Below are 24,813 nucleotides of genomic sequence, written 5' to 3'. Positions count from 1 at the left end.
ACCTTTCCTTTCCAGAGTCTCTCTGCCATAGGACATATACTTCTGTAACCACTCAGTACAGATGTTCTCCAGATAATATTTTTCAAACTGAGCAGCTCCTTCAGTATTCAGTTTGTTTTTGGTGATAAGAGCCTGACGTTTAACTGTAGTCCAGGTGACATGTTCTAGATCCAGGCTGATGAAATCTTCTCCATCATAAGCTAACTGCTCATAACCTCTAACAGTCCCATCATCATGGAGCTCACATCCATACATCCTCTGTAGTGTGTGAACCCCTGCAGACACACACACACACACACACACACACACACACACACACACACACACACAGTTCAGTCTCCTTCTACACATTCTTACTTCATTATTTCAGCCAAATAAAGACAAGTAAACACTTTTGTTTTTACCTAACAATCGCACTTGAAAATGTCTAAGTATCAAACCCAGAATCTCACCCAAATAGGATTTCTCTACATTCAAACATGTAAAGCAGAACCATACACAGGGCTCTCAAGTTTTGAAGACAGGCAAGCATGATGTCCAACCCCCCAGCAACAACCTTCTTGGGCTTCTTACAGTGTTATTATGCAGTTTGGAAATACAACACAAACATGTTTAAATGTAGGAAAAAAGCAAAAATATACAACATATGAGCTCCTATATTGTTGTTGTGTCATCACTCATTTTGTAAGCCATATCTCTCTTTATTTGGGATGCTTTTCATGAACTGGGCCCCCTGAAAACTAATTAAATTGCCCTGATCTGGGGTTTAGTCAATTACACGCTATTGAGCCTGTGATGTCATTCCCCCTCCAGGCCACCAGAGGGAGCAGGAACTGATTCCATGTTGAGGTTCCCTCCGGGGTTTGGACAGAGGTGCAATATTAATGTGCTCCACAAGGGGGCAGGAGTATGTAGGTTACAGTTCAAACACAGTGAAAAAGCACAAAAAAATAGTGAGAAATGACATTTAAAGGTTCGGTGCACGATGTTTGAAAGCCAATGTTGACATTTGAAATCACCTAAACAAACACGCCCCTAACCCAAATGGGCGTCACCTCTGTTTTGATAGCTCCGCCCACACATACGTACGTAACCCAGGCAACTATTACGGCGGAACCTGCTGGGGAAGCTGGCCGAGGGGATATTTTTATCAATAAATGAACTCGATGAGTAATACTGTGGTAATACAAATGTGTTTTTGTAGTACTGTGTATTGTACCGTGAAAGGTTTATCTCCGTTTCACGCGGTAGACGACGTTCAACACCTAGAACCCGAGGCAGAGGTAACGGCAGGTCTCCGCCATGTCAATGTTTCAATCGCTTTCTGCTAATGTCAGACATGCGCACTGGGTACTCTCTCTGCCACATATTGACAAGACACGCCCCTTTCTGCTAATGTCAGACATGCGCACTAAACACTCTCGGGTCTAAAAGTTTCACGTATCGCTCGGACACGGGTCAGGTATAATAATAGCGGCATCGGGTCTCGGGTAATTTAAAATGAATGTGTTTTTACCGAACGGACCCGAGAAGACCCAAACTACTGTATCTCGTGTGTGTGCATCGACTCGAGTCCTTTTCCAAGCTCTACTCTGTTTGCCAAAATGACTTGCGACATGTGGCTGGTGGCGTGTGGCTGGCGGTAAGCTATTTGTTGAAACAGACCTGTCAATCAATGTTGAATCCACATTGTAGCGGTTACTTTAGTTTAGTGTTATGCAACATTTGGGCCCAGTCGGGTTAAAAAAATGCCAACGGGTCGGGTCGGACTCAGGTCCAATTTTTTCAGGTTTGTCTCGGTTTGGGTCTTTCTTAAAATAAATAAATAAATAAATAAATAAATAATGCACGTCAGGTTCGGGTAAAAAATGATTCGGGTCTCTTCGGGTCGGGTACATTTCTTTAGACCCGAGAAGACCTCTACTGTGCACCCCACCTTTAACTAGTTTGTGGTTGAAAATGAAGATAAACAGAGAATCTCAAGTGCAGGAAAGTGTCTGCATACATCAGTTGCTGTTGAGATATATTTTGGCTGTGATATATTTACTGTGTTCATAGACAAATAGAACATTAGAGTAAATACACAGTAGAGCTAAAACCTGAGTGTGTTTCAGTCTCACCTTCAGTCTGATTAAAGCACCTCATTAGTGTAATCACATTTTCTTTGTAGATCTCCTGTGCATGATTCTGATTCTGTGTCCCACTGCTCCAGTAGTCTGGATCATAATCAGTGATCTTCTTTATCCACTCAGTTTTTGGGATGTAGTTCCTTATGTTACTGTCATAGTACACAAATGGCTCTCCATCAACCAGACCGACATCAGTGTATTCTGGTAAATTTATTCCTGGTGTGACTGCAGTGTGGATGTACTGCAGTGTGTGTGTGACTGTAACAGTGGAAAAAACATTATTTTGACACAATGACTGTTTATATAATTGAAAGTCAAAGTCTGCACAGTAGAGTCACTGTAAACAGAACATGCTCTGTAGATACAGTACAGAGTGTCTGCTTCTTACCACACTCATTTAAAAGAGGAAAACATTTGAGTCTACCTGAAATATAGTTGGAGATCTTATGCAGGTATAATGTTTTTATAATTGTCAGGATTTTAGAGCTTTGAGTCAGATCTGACTAAAGTAACATTTGCTAGACAGGTGACATTAGTCATTATTTTAATCAAAGTAATGTAAATATATAGCTAATTTAAGGTACTAACTTAAAACCTATACTGGTAATCAGTTAGGATTTGTATAACAGAACATCTTTTAAAAAAAAAGATTGATGTTCACTGGGTTCTGACAGCTGGTTACATAACTGTAAGGTTTCTCTCTCTTCATAAAAGAGATTGTAATAGACTGAGGATATCTACAAAAGCAGCCTATGAGAAGAAAGGGAAGAAGCTCCCATCTAAGAATAAAAAGACAATTTACACCTGAACAAAACACAATTCTAAAACCAAGCGACATATTAATCACACTGCATGCAAACAGGGTCTCCTACATACTTCACTGTGTATCATACACATCACTTTCTTTCTGAATTTATGACACACAGTCATTCAGTAACATGTTCTTTGGAGTCATGAGTCATTCTTCACGATCAGTTGTTCTTATTGATGTTACACATATGTCTGTGAAGATCCTCAGTCATCCAGTTGCAGTTATCTGAAAGGTGAGTCATGTCAATTGGACTTCTTTCTAGTTACAATCAAGCTGAAGAAGCTGCTTGTATGAGTAGTGAAACGTTTTGATCTAATTAGTATTAGTAGCATTAGTAGTGTCTACCAAACCATTCGAGCAGAAACAATAAGGAATGATTTAACAGAGGAAGCGATAACGCTATGCAAATCAGAACCTCTTTATCCTTACTATCCTTACATTATAAAGATTAAGTTAATGTTACTAAACTCACCTGTGCAAGACAGACGAATAGAGAATGAAATCCAGAGCAGAACATAGATTAAAGTGCAAGGAATCATTGCAAAAATTTAGAGAAAAATAATAAACACAAAATGAACTGAAATAATTTATAATATTTGATACTTATACTCCTCTTTTTTTTTGTTTTTATTGTTGCTCTCTTTTATCCTTTTATTTTTTTCTTTGTTACATTTTCAGTGCTTGTGTTTGAACCTGTATCTGAATTTAAGAGCTCAGTCTCCTCCTTCCCTTTAAAACCACACCTTCAATTTGTCTTTTAAAATTTTATTTGCATACAATTAGATTCTTCTTTCCCCTTTTCTCTACTTTCCTTAGCAGGTTTTGTTTTTGTTTCATGTAACATACAACAACTACAACTTGCTGTGAGGTTTATAGGTTTATGGAAGGAAGTATGTGACCTAAGTAGAGCCCTTGGCACAAAAGTTTTCCCTGCAGAAAACACAGCTATTCATTAAACCAGGGCTGTCAAGTGTCACGCATTGAGAGTGACAGTCACGCATTTGGGTCTTTTGTCACACTCTCCCGCCACACTTCGTATTTCTCATGCAGAAAATCTTTTTGACTATTTATCATATATTTAATATTCTGCAGCACCCAAAATGTATCAAATCGAACCGCTGTCTCTATGGAACCGGGCAGGAATCAAGTGCATCTCCCCTGGAGTTCTCAGTCGAGCCTGACACTTAACAGCCAATCAAAAAAGAGGCTACAAAATAGCCAATCAGAAAATAGCACTATCTGGGTAAGATTTAACGCAACAACCAAAAACTCAACACGAAACAGCTTGTCTCTGGGTCCTCAGTCATGACCCTAAAAATGTCTGGGCTTGTGCTGATCAGTTTTAAATGGGAGCAACATTACAAATGATAAAGGAGTCTAAAAAGGCATCAAACACTTACAATAATCACCACCAGTAATAATCTCTCTCTCTCTCTCTCTCTCTCTCTCTCTCTCTCTCTCTCTCTCTCTCACACACACACACACACACACAGATGTGTGGTTTGAAGATGTCACGCTTGCCTGTCTTCAGAACTTGAGAGCCCTGCATTAAACAATAATCCAGTCACCAACACACAATTGTAATAGTTTAATCATTACATAGATAATAGATGTGTTTAACAGAAAATAAGCAGGTGTTTCAAAATAATAGACATTTATTTTTGATATACTTGGGTAGCAACTAGCTGACTAGCACTGGAGTAAATGCTTTTTTTTATACATTTCATATTGTTTCTTCAGCAGTAGATTCTGATAGATATTGATAGATATTGATAGATATTGACAGATATAGATATTGACTGATAGATAGCAGTAGATATTGTTTCTTCAGCAGTAGATTCTATATATATATATATATAAATATATATAATCTTCTTTGACAGAAGAATAAATAACATATTGATATTCCATTGTATCGTGTTCCCATTTCCTCTTGCCTTTCTTTTTAGAGAGGTGTAGATTCGTAGATTCAGGGGTTCAGACTCCCGGTCCTGCAATGAGACATTAGAGACATCAGATATGTACTGTTGTATGATATATTTGACCTATCCATTCTCCTAGTACCATATAATAAAATGTTATTTGCTTTATTGCTTGGCCATTTTAATCATGGTGTGGTATGCAAAAACTTGTGGTTATAAAGATAACTTCTTTTCCATTACAAATAAAGTAATGCATGTGTCTACTGCTAAATGCTAACATGTACATTTTTTTAATATTACAAAGTTTTAAACAGTGGAGTCATGTACTTCACTTTATATAGTCTCTGAATGTGCCATTTCAAAAAGTAAATGTATATTGGTAATCAAATCAAGCCATTAGTCAGAGGTCTGTGTATTTATTTAATGCTTTAATATTTACATTTCAAGACTTCAGACTTACCTCATAAACTTCAGTATTAGCACCTAAAGTAAAATCAGAACAGAAACAAACATGTTGATGAGGTATTCATTTTCCATTAGAAGGAAGTCGATTGTATATTTATCAGTAGAGTTTTACCTGTTAGTTTTTTTTCTGTGTTTCAGTATGATGAAGATCAGGATAGTGAGAAGACTCATACTCACTGCACCAAACACTACAGTCAACATGAAGAACATGTTGCTGCGGTCTTGGAGAAAACATATTGAGGAACACATATTAACAATCAGTGAATATAAGCAATTTTAATCAAATGAAGCTCCATATGAACATATGTGGATTCCTGAGAACACACAACAAAATTGTTGCTTTGTTCACGTCCTTTGTGAGTGTTTCATTTCCCTCTGAAAAATGACATAAGTATTACAACCGCTATCATTTCAATCGATGTATAAATGCAAATATTGGGTTTGTATAAATTTACCTTTCACTTGTAAATAGACTGATTTACAAAACTTTTTGCAAATTTAATAAAGCTGCAGTAATACAGTCCTGTATCAGAGACAGTTACAGCAGTGATGGTGAGAGAGGTTTTCTTGCCATGAACTGACATCCTTATTCTCTCACTTTCATTAAAGAAGTAGCAATTTTGTGTTTCACCTGATCTTTCAACCTGCTTGCACCCAAGAAGAAGTGGAGCTGAATCCACTGTGTGCTTGAACCAGAAGATGTAACCCGTAATAACCGCTTCATCCTCAATACAAATGGTGACATTTTCTTCTGGTTTTGCCTCCAAAGTTGAGGAGCAGATAATATCAAAGAGCGAAGCTGCAACAACAAAAATCTCATTCATTACATATCAAATACAGATTTAACAAATTAAAAAATTATTAGATATCAAAAAAAAATCTAAATAGCAGAATTAAACAGCTGCTGGGAAACTGGTACCGTAATTACTATACAATGTGTATTATATTTTGTTTTAGCTTTAAAAGGACATGACCACAAAAAGGTTAGATGTCAGTCATGTGGTAAATATTGAGACAAATCTAAAGATCCATTTAGTAAATTAATAAATAAAGTTCTTGCTTTACTTATGCAGGGCACAAAGAAACAAAGGCATGAGCACAAACGAACCCATCGCAGCTGTGAGTCTGACGAGAAGAAAAGGACACTGTTTATTAAGTGAAAGAAATGATGGTTCATGTCTAAGGGAGAGGGAGGTGTGGTATGTGCTGTAAAGCAATAAAGGGGATCTGAATTTAGTTTTGTTCCTTGTTACACCATGAAATTGATAATTAGATTAATAAAAAGGCCATGAGCAGGTTGCCTTGAATAACTAGAGAAAACGGGTATGTTCTAGATGACAAATGGACATTATATCATTCACTAAATAACCAGTGCAGCATAAAAGATTTGGTGAGACATTTAATATCAGGACATCCTCCACACCATGCTGAATTTCTGTACACTAAGAATCAGATCTAAATATCAAACAAAAGGCTTATGTTCATGAATCAAGGGACTTTGTCTGAGAAGATAAGTTGATAACTCTGATGTCTGATGGATCCAGAGCAGGTTTCTTTAGGATGGGAATAACCCTTGCTCTCTTGAAAGTAGTTGGTACCTGACCAGATGCTATGGATCTATTGACGATAGTGGAAATGAAGGGCAAAAGGTCTTGCGAGATGGTCTGGAGCATAGTGGTAGGGAGTGGATCCAATGGGCAGGTGGTAGGATTGCAGGACTGGATGAGTTGTAAAATCTCTTCTGCTGCCACAGTTGAGAAATGTGACAACATTAGGGGAATGCATACTCTGAGATGTAAGTGCAGTCGGGGCTGAAGTGAAGGTCCGGCAGATTTCCTCAATCTTCTCCTGGTAGAAAGAAGCAAAGTCTTCTGCAGTCAGGGAGGATGAAGAAGGTGGAGCCGGGGGGTTGAGCAGAGAAGAGATGATGATGTGGAATTTCCGAGGGTCATGTGAGGAAGCTTCAAGCTTTTTCTTGTAGATGGAAGTCTTGGCAGAAGTCACATCTGAGGAGAACTTGACAAGAAGTGTTCGGTAAAAATCAAGATCTGCATCAAGTTGTGATTTCTTCCACTTTCTCTCTGATGATCAGATAAATAAGATAAATAAGGTTAAGATCAGATAAGATTTCAACATCGTTTCATTTAAATTGTTTCAAAGAGTCGAAAAATATTAATATATTACATAAATTAAAATATAAATATCATCCTGTTTAATTGTGTCCATGTCCATGTTGCCGATTGACTGTCTTTGTCATGTCTCACTACACAGTGGTGTTAATTTAAAATTTGTATTAAAGTAGACACTCAGGAATTTAAGAATGTGTAGTGTTTCATCAGGATTTCTATTTTTCTCTATAGTACAATGGGCGATACATTCATAAAAAGTTTTTTATCTACAAAATAAATAATAATGAATCAAACCCATTCCTGAGTCATTTTTATTAGCCAGAAAATGATTCATTTGTTGACACTGATTGATAATTAGATTAATAAAATGGTCATGAGCAGGTCTTGAATAACTAGAGAAAACGAGTATGTTCTAATGACAATGGAAATTAGAGCGTGTCTGTGTGGTTTTGATGTAGAGTGTTGGGTAGACAGGGTTAACATTAGTGGTGGTATGATGGAAATGACAACAGTTTTGTGGTTGGAAAACATTTGAAGCACTGCATAACTCTTCTTCTGAAATGGACAAACGTCTCATGTGTACGACGTTTGACTGTATAAAGGTGACTTAAAATAAAATGTTCAGAATCAGTCAGTAAAAATGATTGTCTTTACCCATATATGTTATAACTATAACTATATACTATATATTATATACACACGTGTTTACATGTTCCTTTATTTATGTTTTTTATTTATTGAGGTCTAAATAATACTTGTCATTTTTACTCACACAAATAAAATGAGATGACAAAAAAAAAAAATTAAATATATGTAGTAAATTTAAATGTAGTTATTATTGTACTAATATATCGTTTATTCTACATTAAAACCACCTTCAAGATATTGGCTCCACAAGACCTTTGAAGTATCTGACACCAAGTTTGTAGTGGAGCTTCTACTGAATGCATCTGACTTGTTTGTACAGCACATCCAACAAATGCCCGATCAGATCGTTCTGGGGAATTTGGAGGCCAACACCCTTATCTTCAAAACCAATACTGCAGTCTGACAGGGTGCGTTATTCAGTGTAAGGTGTGGCTTGTTTTGCAGAAAGCACTAGGTTGCACACAATGCACTTCATGTGGGTAGGAAAACTTACTTTAAGTCCTTAGCTCAGTTTTGTTTATGTAGCTCTATGTTTTTCTACAGTATGTAGCCCCATGCTGTAGAAACACTGATTAAGAAAAATGTGAATGTCCTTTAAAAAGTGGAGAGGTATCAGTAATTTTGTTTTCTGTAAACACTTCATAGTTAAGCAACCGGTAAATAGATAATTTATAGATATTTAAACCATTTTTTCTCCAACGTGTGTAGTTGTGAATGTAGATTTAAAAACTGCTTATATTAAACACACCCCTAATGGTTTGGTGATAAGTGAAATATTGCAAACATGTAACACTGTACTGAAAAAGTAAAACCAGTGAGCTTTTGAATGCTGGATTCTGATTAGTGAGAAGGTGTGTACGAATTTCTAACACATTTATAACACAAACTCACTACTCCATAATTTTTTTTGTCTTGTCCTGAGCCTCAACTGAAATTAGAGGGCAAATATTATTGTTCTGTGTTTCTGTGGGCAGATGTGTCATGCACGTAATACACACACAGTCTGTACTCACATGAGTGTGCCAGCAGGATTCATACAGCTAAACTGTAGGCTCCTCTAACCATAAAGAGAGGGTACAAAGCCATGGTGCTGGTGTAGAAACATAAAAAAGCATGCTGGCCCATTCACACTGTCATTACCAGGGCATTGGAACGAGACACACTCCATGGTCAGAAACTCTCTAATTAACTAATTATGGAGTTATTTTTCAGTCAGAAGTAATTGTATGAAAATGAGCCACATTTTTTGTGGAGGCTTCATAACAATAACATTTGTACAGATGGTGAGGAAACAAAATGCTATACCACAAAAATGATTTCTGCCTGTGGACATATAGATGGACAATAAATTAGTTAAAAAAAGACTTCTCATGCACTAAAAATGATCATCACTAATAATGTTAATTGAAACTAACAGTGATGAAGTAACAAATCTATGACACTTATCTTCCTCTGGTCTTCTTCCTTGGGACTGATATGAGTGGACTACAGCAGGCAGGAAAAGCATGAAATGTCAGTGCTTAAATCACACATTCACATGATCACCACTAAAGACACAAAGGTTTAGAATAGGGAGATAAAAAAAACACGTGGAACCCAACACGTGGAAGGAAAAAAAAAAAAGGCTATCTTTGGTCAGTCGAAAGGCACAAACAGTGTGATAATGGTAAAAGAAATGTAACACACTGAAGAATTTCCTTTCTCTCTCATGGATGCAGCGTGGCTCAGAGCTCGTCCCTTGCCATGCTGTCCAGAGGAGACTGCAGCACGTCTGAGTTCTGAGCCTCTGGGCTGATCTCTTCCTCCTCATGAGTCTTCCGGCAGCATTTTCTATCCCAGTCTGTGCGCACGCCTTCGTTGTCCCATATGGTGGATGTCTCCGTGTCGCTGATGTAGCCCGGCTCGCCCGTGTAGTGAGTGGGGAAGATGAGCAAAGGCTCCGCCGAGAACGCCTTCAGGTCTCGCGTCTCAAACTGCTCCATATAGTCTGAGCTGAACAGAAGTGTGACATGATTTAGCAGTGTGGGAGAAAAATACATCATATATCTAAGTGGTTTCATGACACTGTATCTATGCTAGTGTATTTAGAGGAATTGGACAATAAACCTCCATCTCTTTTGTCTAATATAGTTTTCTAATACAGTTTTGTAGTTATCTACCTTCACATTTCTAGTGACGATTATTCACATTTATTTACACGACTTTCTCTCAGATTAGCGCTACAAATGCAGCATAAATTGAAGTAATTATACTGACATACGTGTCCTTTAGTGACACTTGTTTTCAGATTGTGTAGGAAACCCTTCCACAATCCCACTAAAGGATGTGTCCTAGTTTGCACGGGTTAGTATTGAAAACACAAGATCAACTATCAGAGTTGCTCTTACCTTGAACGCAGATGTCCTTCGAAGTCCCTCGGTCTTCTAACAAAGGTTCTGCTCCAAGTTCTTCTACCTATTCTATTGATTGAATCTTTAGATGAAGGAGTCAGACTTAGACCTTTTTGTCTTATCAGGATCCTCACAATGGGAGGCCTTGTTTTTATTGTAAGGTAAAAGAAAAGAAAATTACAAACAAAAATCTCCTTCAAATAGTCAAACAATTCTAGCGTAAGTAGAAATAAGTAAAATGCAAAAATGCAAAGATAAAACAAACCAAGAAACACTCTCCAAGTGTAAGCCTGCGTTTGTTCTCCTGATGCACCCTCTATAAGCAATCACAAAGTATAACACAATGAGCTTGCCTCAAGGTGAATGCACATCGATAACTGGTCGTAAGACCCTATTTATTCCATTTATTAGTATGATCTCATAACGGTCATTCTGCCTCTGTCAGCATACTGTACCGTCAGGTCTCTGATGATCTCATATTTTTGCAAAACATCCTGAGATGTCTGCATGGCCTATTGTGTGTTCTTATTCTGCTGACAAAAAGCTGCTGACACAAAATCTTGTGATTTCCTTTTTAAGCTTTCACTATTACTCTCTGTCTTAATATCTAAACATACCAATGAAAATTATATAATTTCTTAATCACATAATGGTTACATACATTCATATAAAGGTAAATGAAACTTGTCATTTTATAAAATGAAAAAGAGAATTCATATAAAAGGTAAAGGAAACTTATCATTCTGTAAAATGGAAAAGAAAACTTATAATCTTCTTTCAGCAAGATGATGGGTCCTGATCCAACTGTCTAGGTACAGTGTCTGTTCCTCCTGTTGTTGAACCAGCTTCCTTCTGGATCTCTTCTTTACAGTTTTAATCAGATACATTCAGTTTCTTTATTTCATACAACAATTTACCCATTTCTTTTTGTTTCTTTTCCATAGCTTCCTTTTACTTTGCTTTCTGTCTCTGCTGTCTTTTATTTCGTTTCTCTCTTTTTGCTGCATTAATTTCACTTTTTTCTTTATAGTATTGGATAAGATTGTCACATAAGGATAACCAGGTGCACGTTGTATGGCCCACTCCTAAAATTTCTATTCACAAAATCTAAATCTAAATTCTCATTAGCCAACTAGCCAATACCAATAAGGAATATGAAAAATTCTGTCAGCTTAGATCAGCATAGAGTGTGAATTAGAGTTAGCATTAAAGACTAGAAAATATGTATAAATATCATTTTCAAATATATATTTATACATATTTTCTAGTCTATGTATAAATAGACTAGAATGCTAACGCTAGCAAAGATTGAATGACAAAATCCAAGTTACAGTTTGTCAGGTTCATAGCTTGCTAGAGCATTTTCAGAAAAAAAAAATGTGATTCCTATCTCTCAGAATTCCTGTTAGATTAGTTCATGTTGGCTAACATTAGCATAAACAAGCATAAGCATGTTTATTGAACATTACAGAAAGTAATTCGTCTACAGGCATTATTTGCTCAGTGGTCCTGCCTTCAGCAGCTTTTTGGCTGAACATTACTCATTGAATAAAATTCATTGTTATAAGCTTTAATTATCTATTATTTTATATAGATATTTATTCATATAAAATTAAAAATGTCAGTTTTCTATCAGTTAAGGAGTAACTGAGTAAAGATATCATAAAAGTGACCACTAGGGGGCGCTTGAACGCCACTGAAAGATCACTGAATATTACAGACTGCTTAATTTCATAAGTATTCTTTGTTACATGATAAAATATTTTTATAAAATAATATTTCCACAAATTGAACAAGCCAATAGGTTGCAACTGACCCCACAAGACTTAACTTAACAACCCCTCGTTAATTTATGGTTTAGCAGATTGCAAATTAATAATAGTCATAGAATTATAAAAATTAAACGTGCCTCAGTGTTGAGATTCCAGAGTAACCTTAACATCAGATTATTATGTTGGCTTTGTAGAAGCCAACATTCTGTTTTCCTATTTAAGCTTAGACAAAAATTTATCAAGCGTAACTCCTCCTAGGGCTCTTTCGAGCCAAATTCGGATATGTTGTAAACTCTGGTCTGAAGTCTTTTCTAAGCAATCCGAGTACCGGTACTTCCGATACTGGGTCTAAGTGGCCTTTTTTCCCATAGACTCCCATTATAAACTTTGGAGATTTATAACTCGGCAAGCTTTCAAACTATCTACACCAAACTTGGCCAGCTCCTTTAGGGTGATACTCTGAACAAAGTTTTAAATTGGTGTACCGACTGGCCTCGTGATGTCACGTGATGTCACATGAAAATTAATAGTTAGCACAACATGGACATCACATGTATTCTGGTCACGTCATGTGAAATTAATAATTAGCACAATTAGAAAATAATTAGCACAACATGGACATGTGACATATCAAAACACTCAATGTGGGGAACTTCCTCAAGAGTATTCGGAGACATCATGCTCGTCTCCACTTACCTCTAAATGTTTTGCAACCCTAGCTTTCTGTCCACTTGCCTCCAAAAGTAACACTAACCCTTATGTCCATTTGCCTCCAAAAAGCACCGGCCTTTACGAATACTTTGTCAAAGCCGACATCAAAGTTTGTCACAACGAACTTTACAAATCTAGTTATTTTTGTTTCATGATGACTTTAAGGTATTTTACCACATATTGTGTGTGGTAGTATGTAACAAATAAAATCTTGACTTTGAATTTAGTGCAAGTTAAAGAACCTAAAAGGAAAATTAATAGACGATTAATAGACCATGCTTTATTAAGATGAATTTTTTTAATAAACTTTTTGGACATTCATAAATAAGTAAAATAATACATTGGTACTGGGTGCAAACAAAATGTGAAATGAACACTTGCTTGTTGAAAATTATAAGAATTAAATATACCATTGTGACAAGTACCAAGTGACAAGTGTTGCGAGCTCTGGGGAAACTTTGCAGTTTTTCATTTATCTTACTTGCACATTTCAAATGGTACTGAGCATTTTGCACATTTTATAACCTGTTTGTAAATTGTTCTATTTATGTTTCTTACTATTGTATGTAAATGGTTCTGCAATTTCTGGAGCTCGCTCCCAAGAATTTCACTCACCATGGCACATGTGCCGTGGTGATGTAACAATAAAGGTGACTTGACTTGATGTAAAATAAAATCAGATTAGAGTTAGCATTTAGTGTCACAATAAAAAAAAACACCTTTTAAATATAAAGTTGAAACTAAAGTCTTTGTAAATGACAGGACATAAAGAAACTTAGCATATACTTCACAATGTGGCTGAAACAAACAAGGTGTGGTGTGTTTGTGACAATTGCTGTAAACTGTGTATTGTATTAGCATTTATAGCATGTTACTACATTGATTTACCCTACTTCATTTTATTTATTTAAAAACAATATTGGTCAGTGCTGCATTGTCAATTATTGTACTATATTGTATTGCTCTGTTTGTACAAGTTTGCACACATGCACTTGATGTAATACTTTGTAGGTCTGTGTTTAGTTTTGTGTTGTGAGCTACCATGGTCCTGCTAATAGCACCATGGTCCTGATTACTGCACTACCTGTTATGGTTGAAATGATGACAAAAGCTTCTTGACTCTTGAAATAAAAACAGGTTAAAGTCCAACCAGTCTGGTGACTGTGAACATTGAAATGAAAGTGTGCTGTGGGAAGAAGGGGTTTGGTTTAAGCTGACAGCGTACATATATACTATTGTGATATAATTTCATTAGGGATGTATACAAAACAGTGTGCAACCTGGTACAAACAGTGCAGGACAAGACAAACAAGACAGTGCAGGACAAAAAAAAATGTGTGTGTGTGTGAGAGAGAGGGTTTGGACTTTATGCAGTTTAGTTTTGACAGCTTGAGAGAGAGAGAGAGAGAGAGAGAGAGAGAGAGAGAGAGAGAGAGAGAGAGCAGCAATTTTGTTTGTAGCAGCAATTGCAACTGTAACTGAGCACATCACAGACTTTACCTTTCCCCTACAGAGTCTGTCCACCATAGGACACATAATTCTTTAAACACTCAATACAGATATTTTCCAGGTAATATTTTCTTTTTTAAAAGTAGCAGCTCCTTCAGTATCCAGAGCGTGAGGTTTAACTGCAGTCCAGGTGGCATGTTCCGGATCCAGACTGATGAAAGCTCCATCAGTCCCGTTATCATGGAGCTCACATCCATACATCCTCTTTAGTATATAAACCCCTATAGACACAAACACAAAATGTCACAAACAATATCCCAAACCAACAATTCCAGCCCTCAGACTTTTTTTAAAAAACAAACAAACAAAAAAAAATATCTTGGTATTTGGAAGCATATTAAATTAGACTGTGCTGAACAAGTTTTTATCCAATTTAGTTTGAGCACTCTGATTATTAATTTCACCATTGTGGTATTGTGTAGTATTAGTAAAAGAAGCAATCAAGGCCAACAGGACAATTCTTCACTTTATGCTTTACACATAACACGTGCAACACTCTTCATCTTCATACTTAAAACTCTCTCTTCTTCCCTCACCTTACATCTCATTCCTTCATTCCCCATACTGCGCCCTATTGTTTAACGAGTATAACAATTACAAGTGCATAAGCAGAAGACACCACATTCCCCCATTACATAAACAATACATCCTGAGGTAACTTAACATAAAGAATTTTCACCCACCATTGCATATGAACATTTAAGCATTAGTACATTAGAATAACTGTTCCTTAAAGAAACTGTATTATTGTACCTGCATCAATTAAATTCAATACTCAGATCTAGTACCCATTCTCTTGAACATCAACAAGTAAACAGCAATAAGAACATTCTGAGTTCAAAGACCACATGTAATCACATATGTATTTCACTTCACCGTAATCCTACTGTACTCTCTTAATTACTTTCGTAGTCTTTTAACCAGCTGGGTGGTTTACGTTGCCTAGCGGGACGTCTTTCTGTATTTTGTCCAGTGTCTGTATTTGTAACAGGGACTTCCACAGCCAACTGGTCTGACGGCTGTTTCGGTATCTCAGGAAACAAAGATAACTGAGATGAGTGCCACGTCCGTCCGTCCGACAACTTGTATGTACAAGGACCTACACGTTTGGTTATTTCCACAGGTTTTGTGAACTTTGTGTGTCCTTTGGGAACGTGTGTTGGTTTGCGTACACGCACTTTATCCCCCACTTGAAAAGTAGGCTTCCGTGCCCCATGTTTGGCATCGTAATACCGTTTCATTTGCGTCTGTCGAGTGGACACCCGCTCTCTGACAACCTTGTCTTGGAGGTTATTGGAAGACGGCGTGAACACAATGAGTTTTGTTCTCATTTGCCTACCGTACAACAATGGAGGAATGGAGAATGGAGAAACATCAGTCGTTGCATGTGGAGTAGAACGGTAAGTTTGCAAAAAACCCAAGACTGATTGTTTCCATTGTTGCTTTTGTAGTATGATCAGTTGCACCCAGTCTTTAAGCACTTTGTTAAATCTTTCGACCGCTCCGTTAGCAGCCGGATGATATACCGCCGTTCTGATGTGGACAATATTTCGTTCTTCCAGAAAGTCACCAAGGACTGAAGAAATCAGCTGAGGACCATTATCCGTCACCAGACATTCTGGGTTTCCATGCCTGCTGAAAACGGAGTTCAGAAATCCGACTACTGCTGAAGCTGTAACTGACGATGTAAATGCAACGTCCGGCCATTTTGAGTAGTAGTCAGTAAGTGTAATAGCATATCTGCAGTCATACGCAGCGGTCTCAAATGGTCCAACTATGTCTAAGCCCACTTTTAACCAAGGAGCTGCAGGGAAAGGAACTGGTTGTAATGGAGAAGCCGAAGTCTTCGCAGTTCTGTCCATCTCTTGGCACAGTGCGCAAGTAGCAATTTGTGTCTGAACCATAAGGTCCATGCCTGGAAACCAATACAACTCTCGCAAGCGTTGTTTCGTCCGAACTATTCCTGGATGGTTCTCATGCGCTAAAGTGACCATTGTTCTGCGTAGAGCCGCTAGCACTAAGAAACGTGAACCTCTAAGCACTAATTCATCCATGGCACACAATTCCTGGCGCAATTTGAAGTACGGCAGCAATGTTGGACTCGGTGCTTTTGCTGAAGTAGGCCAACCTTTGTCAATCTGGGCTTGCAAAGCAGAAAGTTCAGGGCAAGCTTGTGAAGCAGCTTTAAACTCAGCAGCATTAACAGCAGTTTGTGCCGTTGAAAGTAGCGCAACAAGTTCAGGCTCAGAATCTGCATCCAAAGCCCTATCGACTGGCAAGGGCAGTCTTGATAGACAGTCCGCTGTATTGTTCAAAGGACCTGCACGATAAACAACATCATAGTTGAAGCACAAGAGACGTGCAGCCCATCTCGCTATTCGCATTCCGGCTCTGTCTGCGCCCTTTGTACAAAGCAAAGTAGTTAGAGCTTGGTGATCCGTGCGAAGCGTAAACAAGGACCTACACGTTCTCCACTTTTCAACTGCCTATATGCAAGCTAACGCTTCTTTTTCCACTGTAGAGTACTTCCTTTCAGTTGGAGTTAAAGTTCTTGAAGCGAAAGCAACTGTGTGTTCAGTGTCATCAGGGTGTATTTGCGTGAACACTGCTCCAAGACCATAATCTGAAGCATCGGTCGATATAACAGACGGTAAGGAAGGGTTGTAAAGAGCTAATGCTGGGCTTGCAACCAACATTTTCTTCACTGCAGCGAAACACTTTTCCATCTCACTGTTCCACTGAAACGAACCTCCCTGGCGAAGACATGCACGTAACGGCTCAACTACGGTAGCGTAGTTGGGCATAAACTTGTTGTACCAAGAGAGCATGCCTAAGAATGAACGCAAGGTAGTTGCGTCTGTGGGAGCTGGAGCCTGTACTATGGCTTGTAAGTGTTCTGTGTCAGGCTGAACACCTTGTGCAGTCACTAAATGTCCCAAGAAGCACAAAGATTTCTGTTTAAATTTACACTTTTGTGTGTTTAGTCGTAATCCAGCTGTACGCAATCTTTTCAGTACTTTGTTAAGCACAGCATCATGTTCAGATTCAGTGCGTCCAAAGCAAATGACATCATCAAGATAGTTCTGCACATTTGGTATGCCTTTAAGTATGCACTCCATCATTTTTTGAAACACTGAGGGTGCTGAAGCTAGGCCATATGGTACTCTACAAAATCTAAACAGTCCATCATGTGTAATGAAAGCTGTTAGATCATGACTCTCTGGATGCAAAGGTACTTGGTGGTACGCACTCTCAAGATCAATTGTGGAAAAGATCAATCCATCAATTGTGGACCCTGCTAAAGCAGTCAGTAATTCTTCCATATGGGGCAAGGGATAAGAGTCCATTATCACCGCCTTATTCGGTTCTCTCAAGTCCACGCACATTCTTATGCCACCCGTCTTCTTCATTGTCACCACTATTGGTGAAACCCATGGTGATGCATCAATGCGTTCTATTACACCGGCAGAAAGGAGTCTCTCAATTTCCACAGACACAGCTGTTCTCACTGAAAAAGGCAGGCGCCTTAACTTTTGTCGAACTGGCGTGACAGCCTCTGAAATTTTCACTTTGTGCATGAATCCTGTGACACATCCAACTGTGGACAGTTCTGCATGCGTAGATAGCTGAAATACTGACTCTGAAGAGGCGGCATTTTCAGTTGTGACAGGCTCAGAAAGAATCGTATCCCATTTAATGCATAGTTGTAGTGCTGTTATGAGATCCATTCCCATTAATGCGGTTCCTTTGTCTACTATGTAGAAATCCACAGTGCATGTATTGCATTCTTTTTTCACGGTTGCGTGCATGCATCCTAGCACATCAATTGGAGTATGTGAGTACGTAACCAATCTCGCTGCAGGTGGTTGTAAGGGTACGATTCCGAAGTAATTCTCAGAAATGGCTTTAGGCAGTACGGAAACTGAAGCACCAGTATCTACAGTCAATGTAACAGATCGCAAAATTGCACCTGTTTGCACTTCCACTGTACACTGTAGTTTAGTATTTACATTTGTGTCTTGAATTAACAGCATTGTATACTCAGGCATCATGACTTCATGTACTGAATGCGTTTGCGCAGTCCTACAGACCCGTGCAAAATGTCCTTTTTTCTTACAATTTTTGCATGTTACCTTGGCTGCCGGGCATTCCACTGCGTTGGCTAGATGTTTGTCTGAGCCGCAGCGAAAGCAACAGCGTGTAGATGATGTCACCTTTGATGCTGCTGTAGAATAGGCAGATGGTTGCTGAGGAGGCGATTTGTTTTTGAATCCTGCGTCTAGTATTTCTCTGGACCCGTACGGTCTGCACCGGAAAGTTCTGAGTACTTGACATTACTTTTGCATTTTCTCCAGCGGAATCAATTTGCTGAGCAATTGTAATAGCATTTGTCACTGTTAACTGTTCCTGTAGCAAAAGTCTCTCACGGATTCGCGGATTGCTTACATTTTCCACCAACTGATCCTGAATCATATCATCAGCATTTGTAAACTCACAAATAGACGACAGTTCTCTCAGTGCAGCAATGTATTGAGTTATCGATTCACCGACTTGTTGTGCTCGTTTCCGAAATGTGTGTCGTTCCATGACCACGTTTACTTTGGGCGTGAAATGAGTGTGCAAAGCAGTAATAGCAGCGGCCATTGTATCCCCCGTGTCTGGCAATGTATAAAAGATTCTCTGACCTTCGGTGCCCAAGCAGTGCAATAAAAGAGCTCGTTTCCGGACCTCCGACCATTCCTGTCCTTGCACATCAATGACTAGTAAGTAATTCTGAAACATCCACTCCCACGTTTTGAAAGGGATTGCAGGTTATCCCGGAACAGGCAAGAAAAGGTTTGGAAATGGTGCTGACGATCCCATCCTCGTCGCCAGTTTGTGGTATTGTGTAGTATTAGCAAAAGAAGCAATCAAGGCCAACGGAACAATTCTTTACTTTATGCTTTACACATAACACGTGCAACACTCTTCATCTTCATACTTAAAACTCTCTTCTTCCCTCACCTTACATCTCATTCCTTCATTACCCATACTGCGCCCTATTGTTTAACATGAGTATAACAATTACAAGTGCATAAGCAGAAGACACCACAACCACCTTTCATTCCTCTATTGTTATATTTTGTAACCATCTGGGGTCTCATTTATAAAGCGTGCGTTTTCGCGCAAAGGTTTTGATCTATAAAAAACAAACTTGACGGGAAAATGTGCGCACCTCAAACTTTGAGACGTGTGTACGCACATTCTGGAGACAGGGAATTGGTGACACAGATGGTGAGGTCGAACTGAAGTTAGATTATATAACATTCATGTGAGAAGAATGATTACTGTATAAGAATTAATGACATTTAATTTTCACTCCATTTCATACGTTATATCCACATTATCATGAAGATTAAATCCAACAGTGTTATTTGTGCCGATTGTTTTGGCTATATACATCTAGTAAAATCCAAACGTAATTCAAAATGTATTAAAAAAAAAATAATAGGCACAGGCTCCCCGTGACCCGAATAGTTCGGATAAGCGGTAGAAGATGAATGAATGAATGAATAATCAGCGCTGCCTTACAGTCACATTGTCCACAACGGGAGCGCAGGAGGAGATGGCGCGTATACATGTAATACATAATAGAGAACTGCAGAGCACAGTGTAAAAACTAAATATTTTCATAAAATGTCAAAGTCTGCAAATACAGTCATGAAGCACAATCGCTACTCCTCATCGGTCCTAACTATTACGGTGTTCATTACAAAACCGTCATGAAGAAGTATGTATTCACTATAACATTTCCGTCTTACATTTTCGCCCACAAATTAATTCTGTGATTTTGTCAAGGTGTTAACGCTCAGTCTAATTGCTAGAAACATATAAATCCTCCGGTGACCAGGGTATGTAATGCTTCATGATGGCACTGCTGGCACTGTTGGAGGATTACGCCAATGGCAGAATAAGGAAATAACGAGTTTTCAAGGACCATGATGATGACTGGCTAAGCCAATTTAGATTACCTAGAGCTCTGCTCTTAGATCTATGTTTTGAATTGGGTCCAGTATTAGGGAGGGCAACACGTCGGAACCATGCCATGAACAGGCCGAAATTAAAATGCATTTTGCAGCAATGTCTGGTTTCCCAAAAGTAATCTGCGCAATTGACTGTGCTCATGTTGCTATAAGGGCACCATATGAAAATGAATTTGCTTATGTTAATAGAAAGCATGTGCATTTTATTAATTTACAAATCATATGTGACTCCAACATGACCCTCACAAACATTGTGGCACGCTGGCCTGGTTCAACACATGATTCCTTTATCTTGACACATAACAGTGTAGGGAACAGACTAAATGCAGGCGCAGTACGTGATGGCTGGCTTCTTGGTGAGTTTAACAATATTAAAAAGTAGAAAATGTAACAATTTTGTTTTTAATATAATTATAACAATGTTGCTTTTAATATAATTATAACCTGCAGGCGACAGTGGCTACCCCTGCCATTTTTAAACCCGCAGAGTGCAGAGGAAACTCATTATAATGAGGTCCACTCTCGTGCCCGCGCAGTGATTTGCATTGACTATTTATGGATAAAAATGGGCATGTACAGGGAGGGATTTGAGGCTGGTTCACCTACGCACATCTGCGGGTGATCTGTGATTTATTAAGGGAACATTGCTTACAGGTGTTATAAATCGGGATTTTTGGCTTTTGGGCGTACGTAAACTTTTAGTAGGGATCCTACGCACAGTTTTATAAATGAGACCCCTTGTGTTTTTTTTTTAGTTTATTGTTCAATATAAATGTAAAAGTTGCAGATACAAGCTTTCTTTTATCAACAAAAGAAACACAGAGAGTAACATGGGCAGATTAGTGTATATGTCCTAAAAAAGTACATTAGTGGTAGCCCTGTTACTGTGTTATTGTATAAGTATAAATGTAGCGACTTCACTATGTTGTCTGTAATTGTTATTTATTGTGAAATCTAAAGAACCATAGTAAATTTATTATATACTCACAAAATAAAAGTGTCTTGTTGTTGCTGGTTTTCTTCAGATGCTGAAAATGATTCTGAGTTAATATTTGGAGTAAATATTAAAAATAAACAATTACATTTAGAATATCGTTGGACATATTATTAAACAATTATTATAAAAATGTGCATGATGTATTTGATCTGAATATGATCTGAGCTACAATTTACTATAGATAACCTCATGTTAGTGTTTAGACTGAAATCCAAACATTTCTAAATGTGTAATCTGAAAACACAACTTCTGCTTTCTCTTACCATTTTTTTTTTCTTTTCTTCCAGATGAGAAATCCAACAAAAGGAACAAAAACCAAGACTGCAGCAAGAAAACCAATATGCAGTGCAGCAGATCCTCCATCTGTTAAATCACCAGACTCTTTATTATTTAATGTATTGATACACCAGCTTTCACACTATAAAAGTGATATATATTAAAATGTTTCTTCGACCTCTCAGGAGGATATTGACTATCTCCTTGTCCAGGCTGCTGTGCTGAACCACACAGGTGTAGCTGTGTTTCTGCAGATCCTCAGGTGAGACTCTCAGTATGCTTCTCTTCTGGAAGCTTCCATCCTGGTTTGGTAACGTCTCTCTGTGTTCCACATTCTCATGCATGACCTCTCCATCCCTCCGCCAGGTGATCATTACTTCTTCAGGGTAAAAACCTGTAGCGTGACACACCACATCTGGAGACGAGTGTTTGTGGAAGACAGATACCTCAGGACGAGCTGTAGAGACACACAGGGACATCGATGTTAATGCTATGAGTTAATGTAAAGGAGGATGTTAATGTGTAAATATCAGTGTGTGTTGTAGTGAAGGAGTGTGTCATTAGTGTGCACATTATCTGTGTGTGTTTTAGTGATGTTGTGTGTGTTTGTGTGAGCAGCAGTTGCAGCTGATGTAATGGATCACATTGTGACAATAGGAACAATTGTTGTATGTTCTGTTGTAGAGGGGGCCAGAGAAGAGGGTGAACACCTGGGGTAACCTCGTGTAAAGAATGTGTGTAGGGCTCACAAGTAAAAGAAGACTCAAGTTAGTCTGATATGTCTGTCTTTATTTTATACAAAAAGACACATAAAATATGGTGGCAGCGTGGGCACTTTTAGATTGTTAGTTTACAAGTTAGAATTAGAGCGGAGAGCTGCACGTGAACAGAGCTGCATGATGGATGGATTAAAGCCACCATCACCGTTATGCATGGACGACAATCTATCCAAGACCTGGAAATCCTGGAGGGACCAGTTTAAGCTCTACCTGGAGCTGACAATGTCAGACGCTGAGGAAAAGACGAAGGTCTTTGCAATCCCAGTATAAACGAGACAGTAGAACGCTATTGATTCTTCTCGAAAGGACAGGACTGCAAAAACAAGAAAGACAAGGAAAAGCAAACACAGCTGTACGCAGGGATGCTTCTGTGAAAGGATCTTGTGAAGTTTCATATTGACTGTGGAGCAAGTTGTAAAGTAATTCCTATTAATCTGCTGAGCCCAGATATAAAACTGGAGGATACAAAGACTGTGCTAGTAATGTACAACCAAAGCAAAGTGAGACCACTAGGAAAGTGCAAAGTGAAAGTAAGAAGAGTCAAGTTAGTCTGATATGTCTGTCTTTATTTTATACAAAAAAAGACACATAAAATACAAATGACAGACTTTACCTTTCCTTTCCAGAGTCTCTTTGACGTAGATCACATACTTCTGTAACCACTCAATACAGATGTTCTCCAGATAGAATTTTTCAAAAATAGCAGCTCCTTCAGTATTCAGTTTGTTTTTGGTGATAAGAGCCTGAGGTTTAACTGCAGTCCAAGTGACATGTTCCAGATCCAGACTGATGAAATCTTCTCCATCATAAGCTAACTGTTCATAACCTCTAACATTCCCATCATCATGGAGCTCACATCCATACATCCTCTGTAGTGTGTGAACCCCTGTAGACACACACACACACACACACACACACACACACACACACACACACACACACACACACACACACACACACAGAGTTCACTCTCCTTCTACACATTCTTACTTATTCTCAGGCAAATAAAGAAAACAAAACATATTTCTTAATATTCACCAATAGTACTGATCAACATAAAAAAAAATCTACGTATCATAATCAAAATTTAGTTGGTGGTAATTTTTAATTTTGCTCCACTAGGAGGCAGGAGTGTGCAGGTTAGAGTTCAAACAGTGGAAAACCACAACGAAGTGAGAAATGACATTTAATTAGTTTGTGGTTAAAATGAAGATAAACAGTGAAACTGTTGTGTCTAAGTGTCTAAATACAACAATTACTGAGATTGTATTCTTTGTAATTTACTGTGTTGATGATGTAAATACACAGTAGAGTTAAAATCTGAGTGTATTTCAGTCTCACCTTCAGTCTGATTAAAGCGCCTCATTAGTGTAATCACATTTTCTTTGTAGATCTTCTGTGCATCATTCTGAATCTGTGTCCCACTGCTCCAGTAGTCTGGATCATCATCAGTTATCTTCTTTATCCACTCAGTTCTTGGGATGTATTTCTTTATGTTACTGTCATAGTGCACAAATGGCTCTCCATCAACCAGACCAACATCAGTGTATTCTGGTAAATTTATTCCTGGTGTGATTGCAGTGTGGATGTACTGCAGTGCATGTGTGACTGTAACAGTGGAAAAAAACAATTATATAAATTCTGTTATATACAAATAATTCTAAATCACAATTATGGATTTTATACAGGTATAATGGTTTTATCATTGTCAGGATTTTAGAGCTTTGAGATCAGACTGTAACATGGATGTAAACATTTGTCTGCTGACCCAGTAATGATTTCATAAAGCGAGTGATAACACGAAGCAAAAGTCATTTTCTTTTCACAACAGCCTTACATTATTAAATTAAGCTAGTTAACGTTACTGAACTCACCTGAGTAAGACAGATGAACAGAGAATGAAATCCAGAGCAGAACACATATAATTGTACAGCAAATCATCGCAAAAAATAGAGAAATAGTAAAATAAATTAGAAAGAGAGGTAGAAGTCGGGAGAAGGTTTTCTTTTGTAAACCCAGAGTTTCTCTTGGTCTCCTCCCCCTTTTTTTTTTTAAAGAGGAAGCGACTCTTACCTCCTCCCCCCCCCCCACCATTTTCATGATTTTCGCCTAGATGACATACTAAAAAGTGGTACAGCTCCCATATACTTTGACACACAGAGGTGAGCTTGGTCTCATTGGAAAGAAGAGAGTCTCTAGTTTCTGACACAAGTATCAGGGTGATTCTAAGCCTTACTGACACAGAGTTATAG

General features: G+C 38.2%; 1 protein-coding gene and 1 long non-coding RNA gene across 3 annotated transcripts in view; both read right to left on the bottom strand.

Annotated features, from left to right (window-relative positions):
* The window catches only part of LOC113660587 (class I histocompatibility antigen, F10 alpha chain-like), a 73,810-nt gene extending 49,228 nt beyond the window's left edge, over nt 1-24,582 (bottom strand). Inside the window, exons 1-7 of one of the 2 annotated variants that reach the window (XM_047807664.1) lie at nt 24,436-24,582; nt 23,903-24,169; nt 23,175-23,447; nt 21,961-22,239; nt 21,770-21,869; nt 21,498-21,537; nt 13,648-14,707 (exon numbers count right to left, since the gene is read on the bottom strand). In XM_047807664.1, the coding sequence (XP_047663620.1) occupies nt 21,531-21,537; nt 21,770-21,869; nt 21,961-22,239; nt 23,175-23,447; nt 23,903-24,169; nt 24,436-24,502 (993 nt within the window). In that variant the 5' untranslated portion in view covers nt 24,503-24,582 and the 3' untranslated portion in view covers nt 13,648-14,707; nt 21,498-21,530. Of the gene's footprint in view, nt 1-13,647; nt 14,708-21,497; nt 21,538-21,769; nt 21,870-21,960; nt 22,240-23,174; nt 23,448-23,902; nt 24,170-24,435 lie in introns of those variants that run through there. The other variant, XM_047807663.1, reaches the window with a different exon arrangement.
* On the bottom strand, nt 4,581-5,597 carry LOC125140115. Its single transcript, XR_007139353.1, has 3 exons — nt 5,440-5,597; nt 5,323-5,345; nt 4,581-4,931 (listed from the first exon to the last, which is right to left on the bottom strand). It is a non-coding gene; the product is annotated as an uncharacterized LOC125140115 (long non-coding RNA).
* Nucleotides 24,583-24,813: the final 231 nt, after the last annotated feature.

Source organism: Tachysurus fulvidraco, chromosome 24, assembly GCF_022655615.1.
Source record: "Tachysurus fulvidraco isolate hzauxx_2018 chromosome 24, HZAU_PFXX_2.0, whole genome shotgun sequence".
Lineage (NCBI taxonomy): Eukaryota > Metazoa > Chordata > Actinopteri > Siluriformes > Bagridae > Tachysurus > Tachysurus fulvidraco.
The sequence above is the reverse complement of the archived record's forward strand: the minus strand, read 5'-3'. Positions and strand labels throughout refer to the sequence as shown.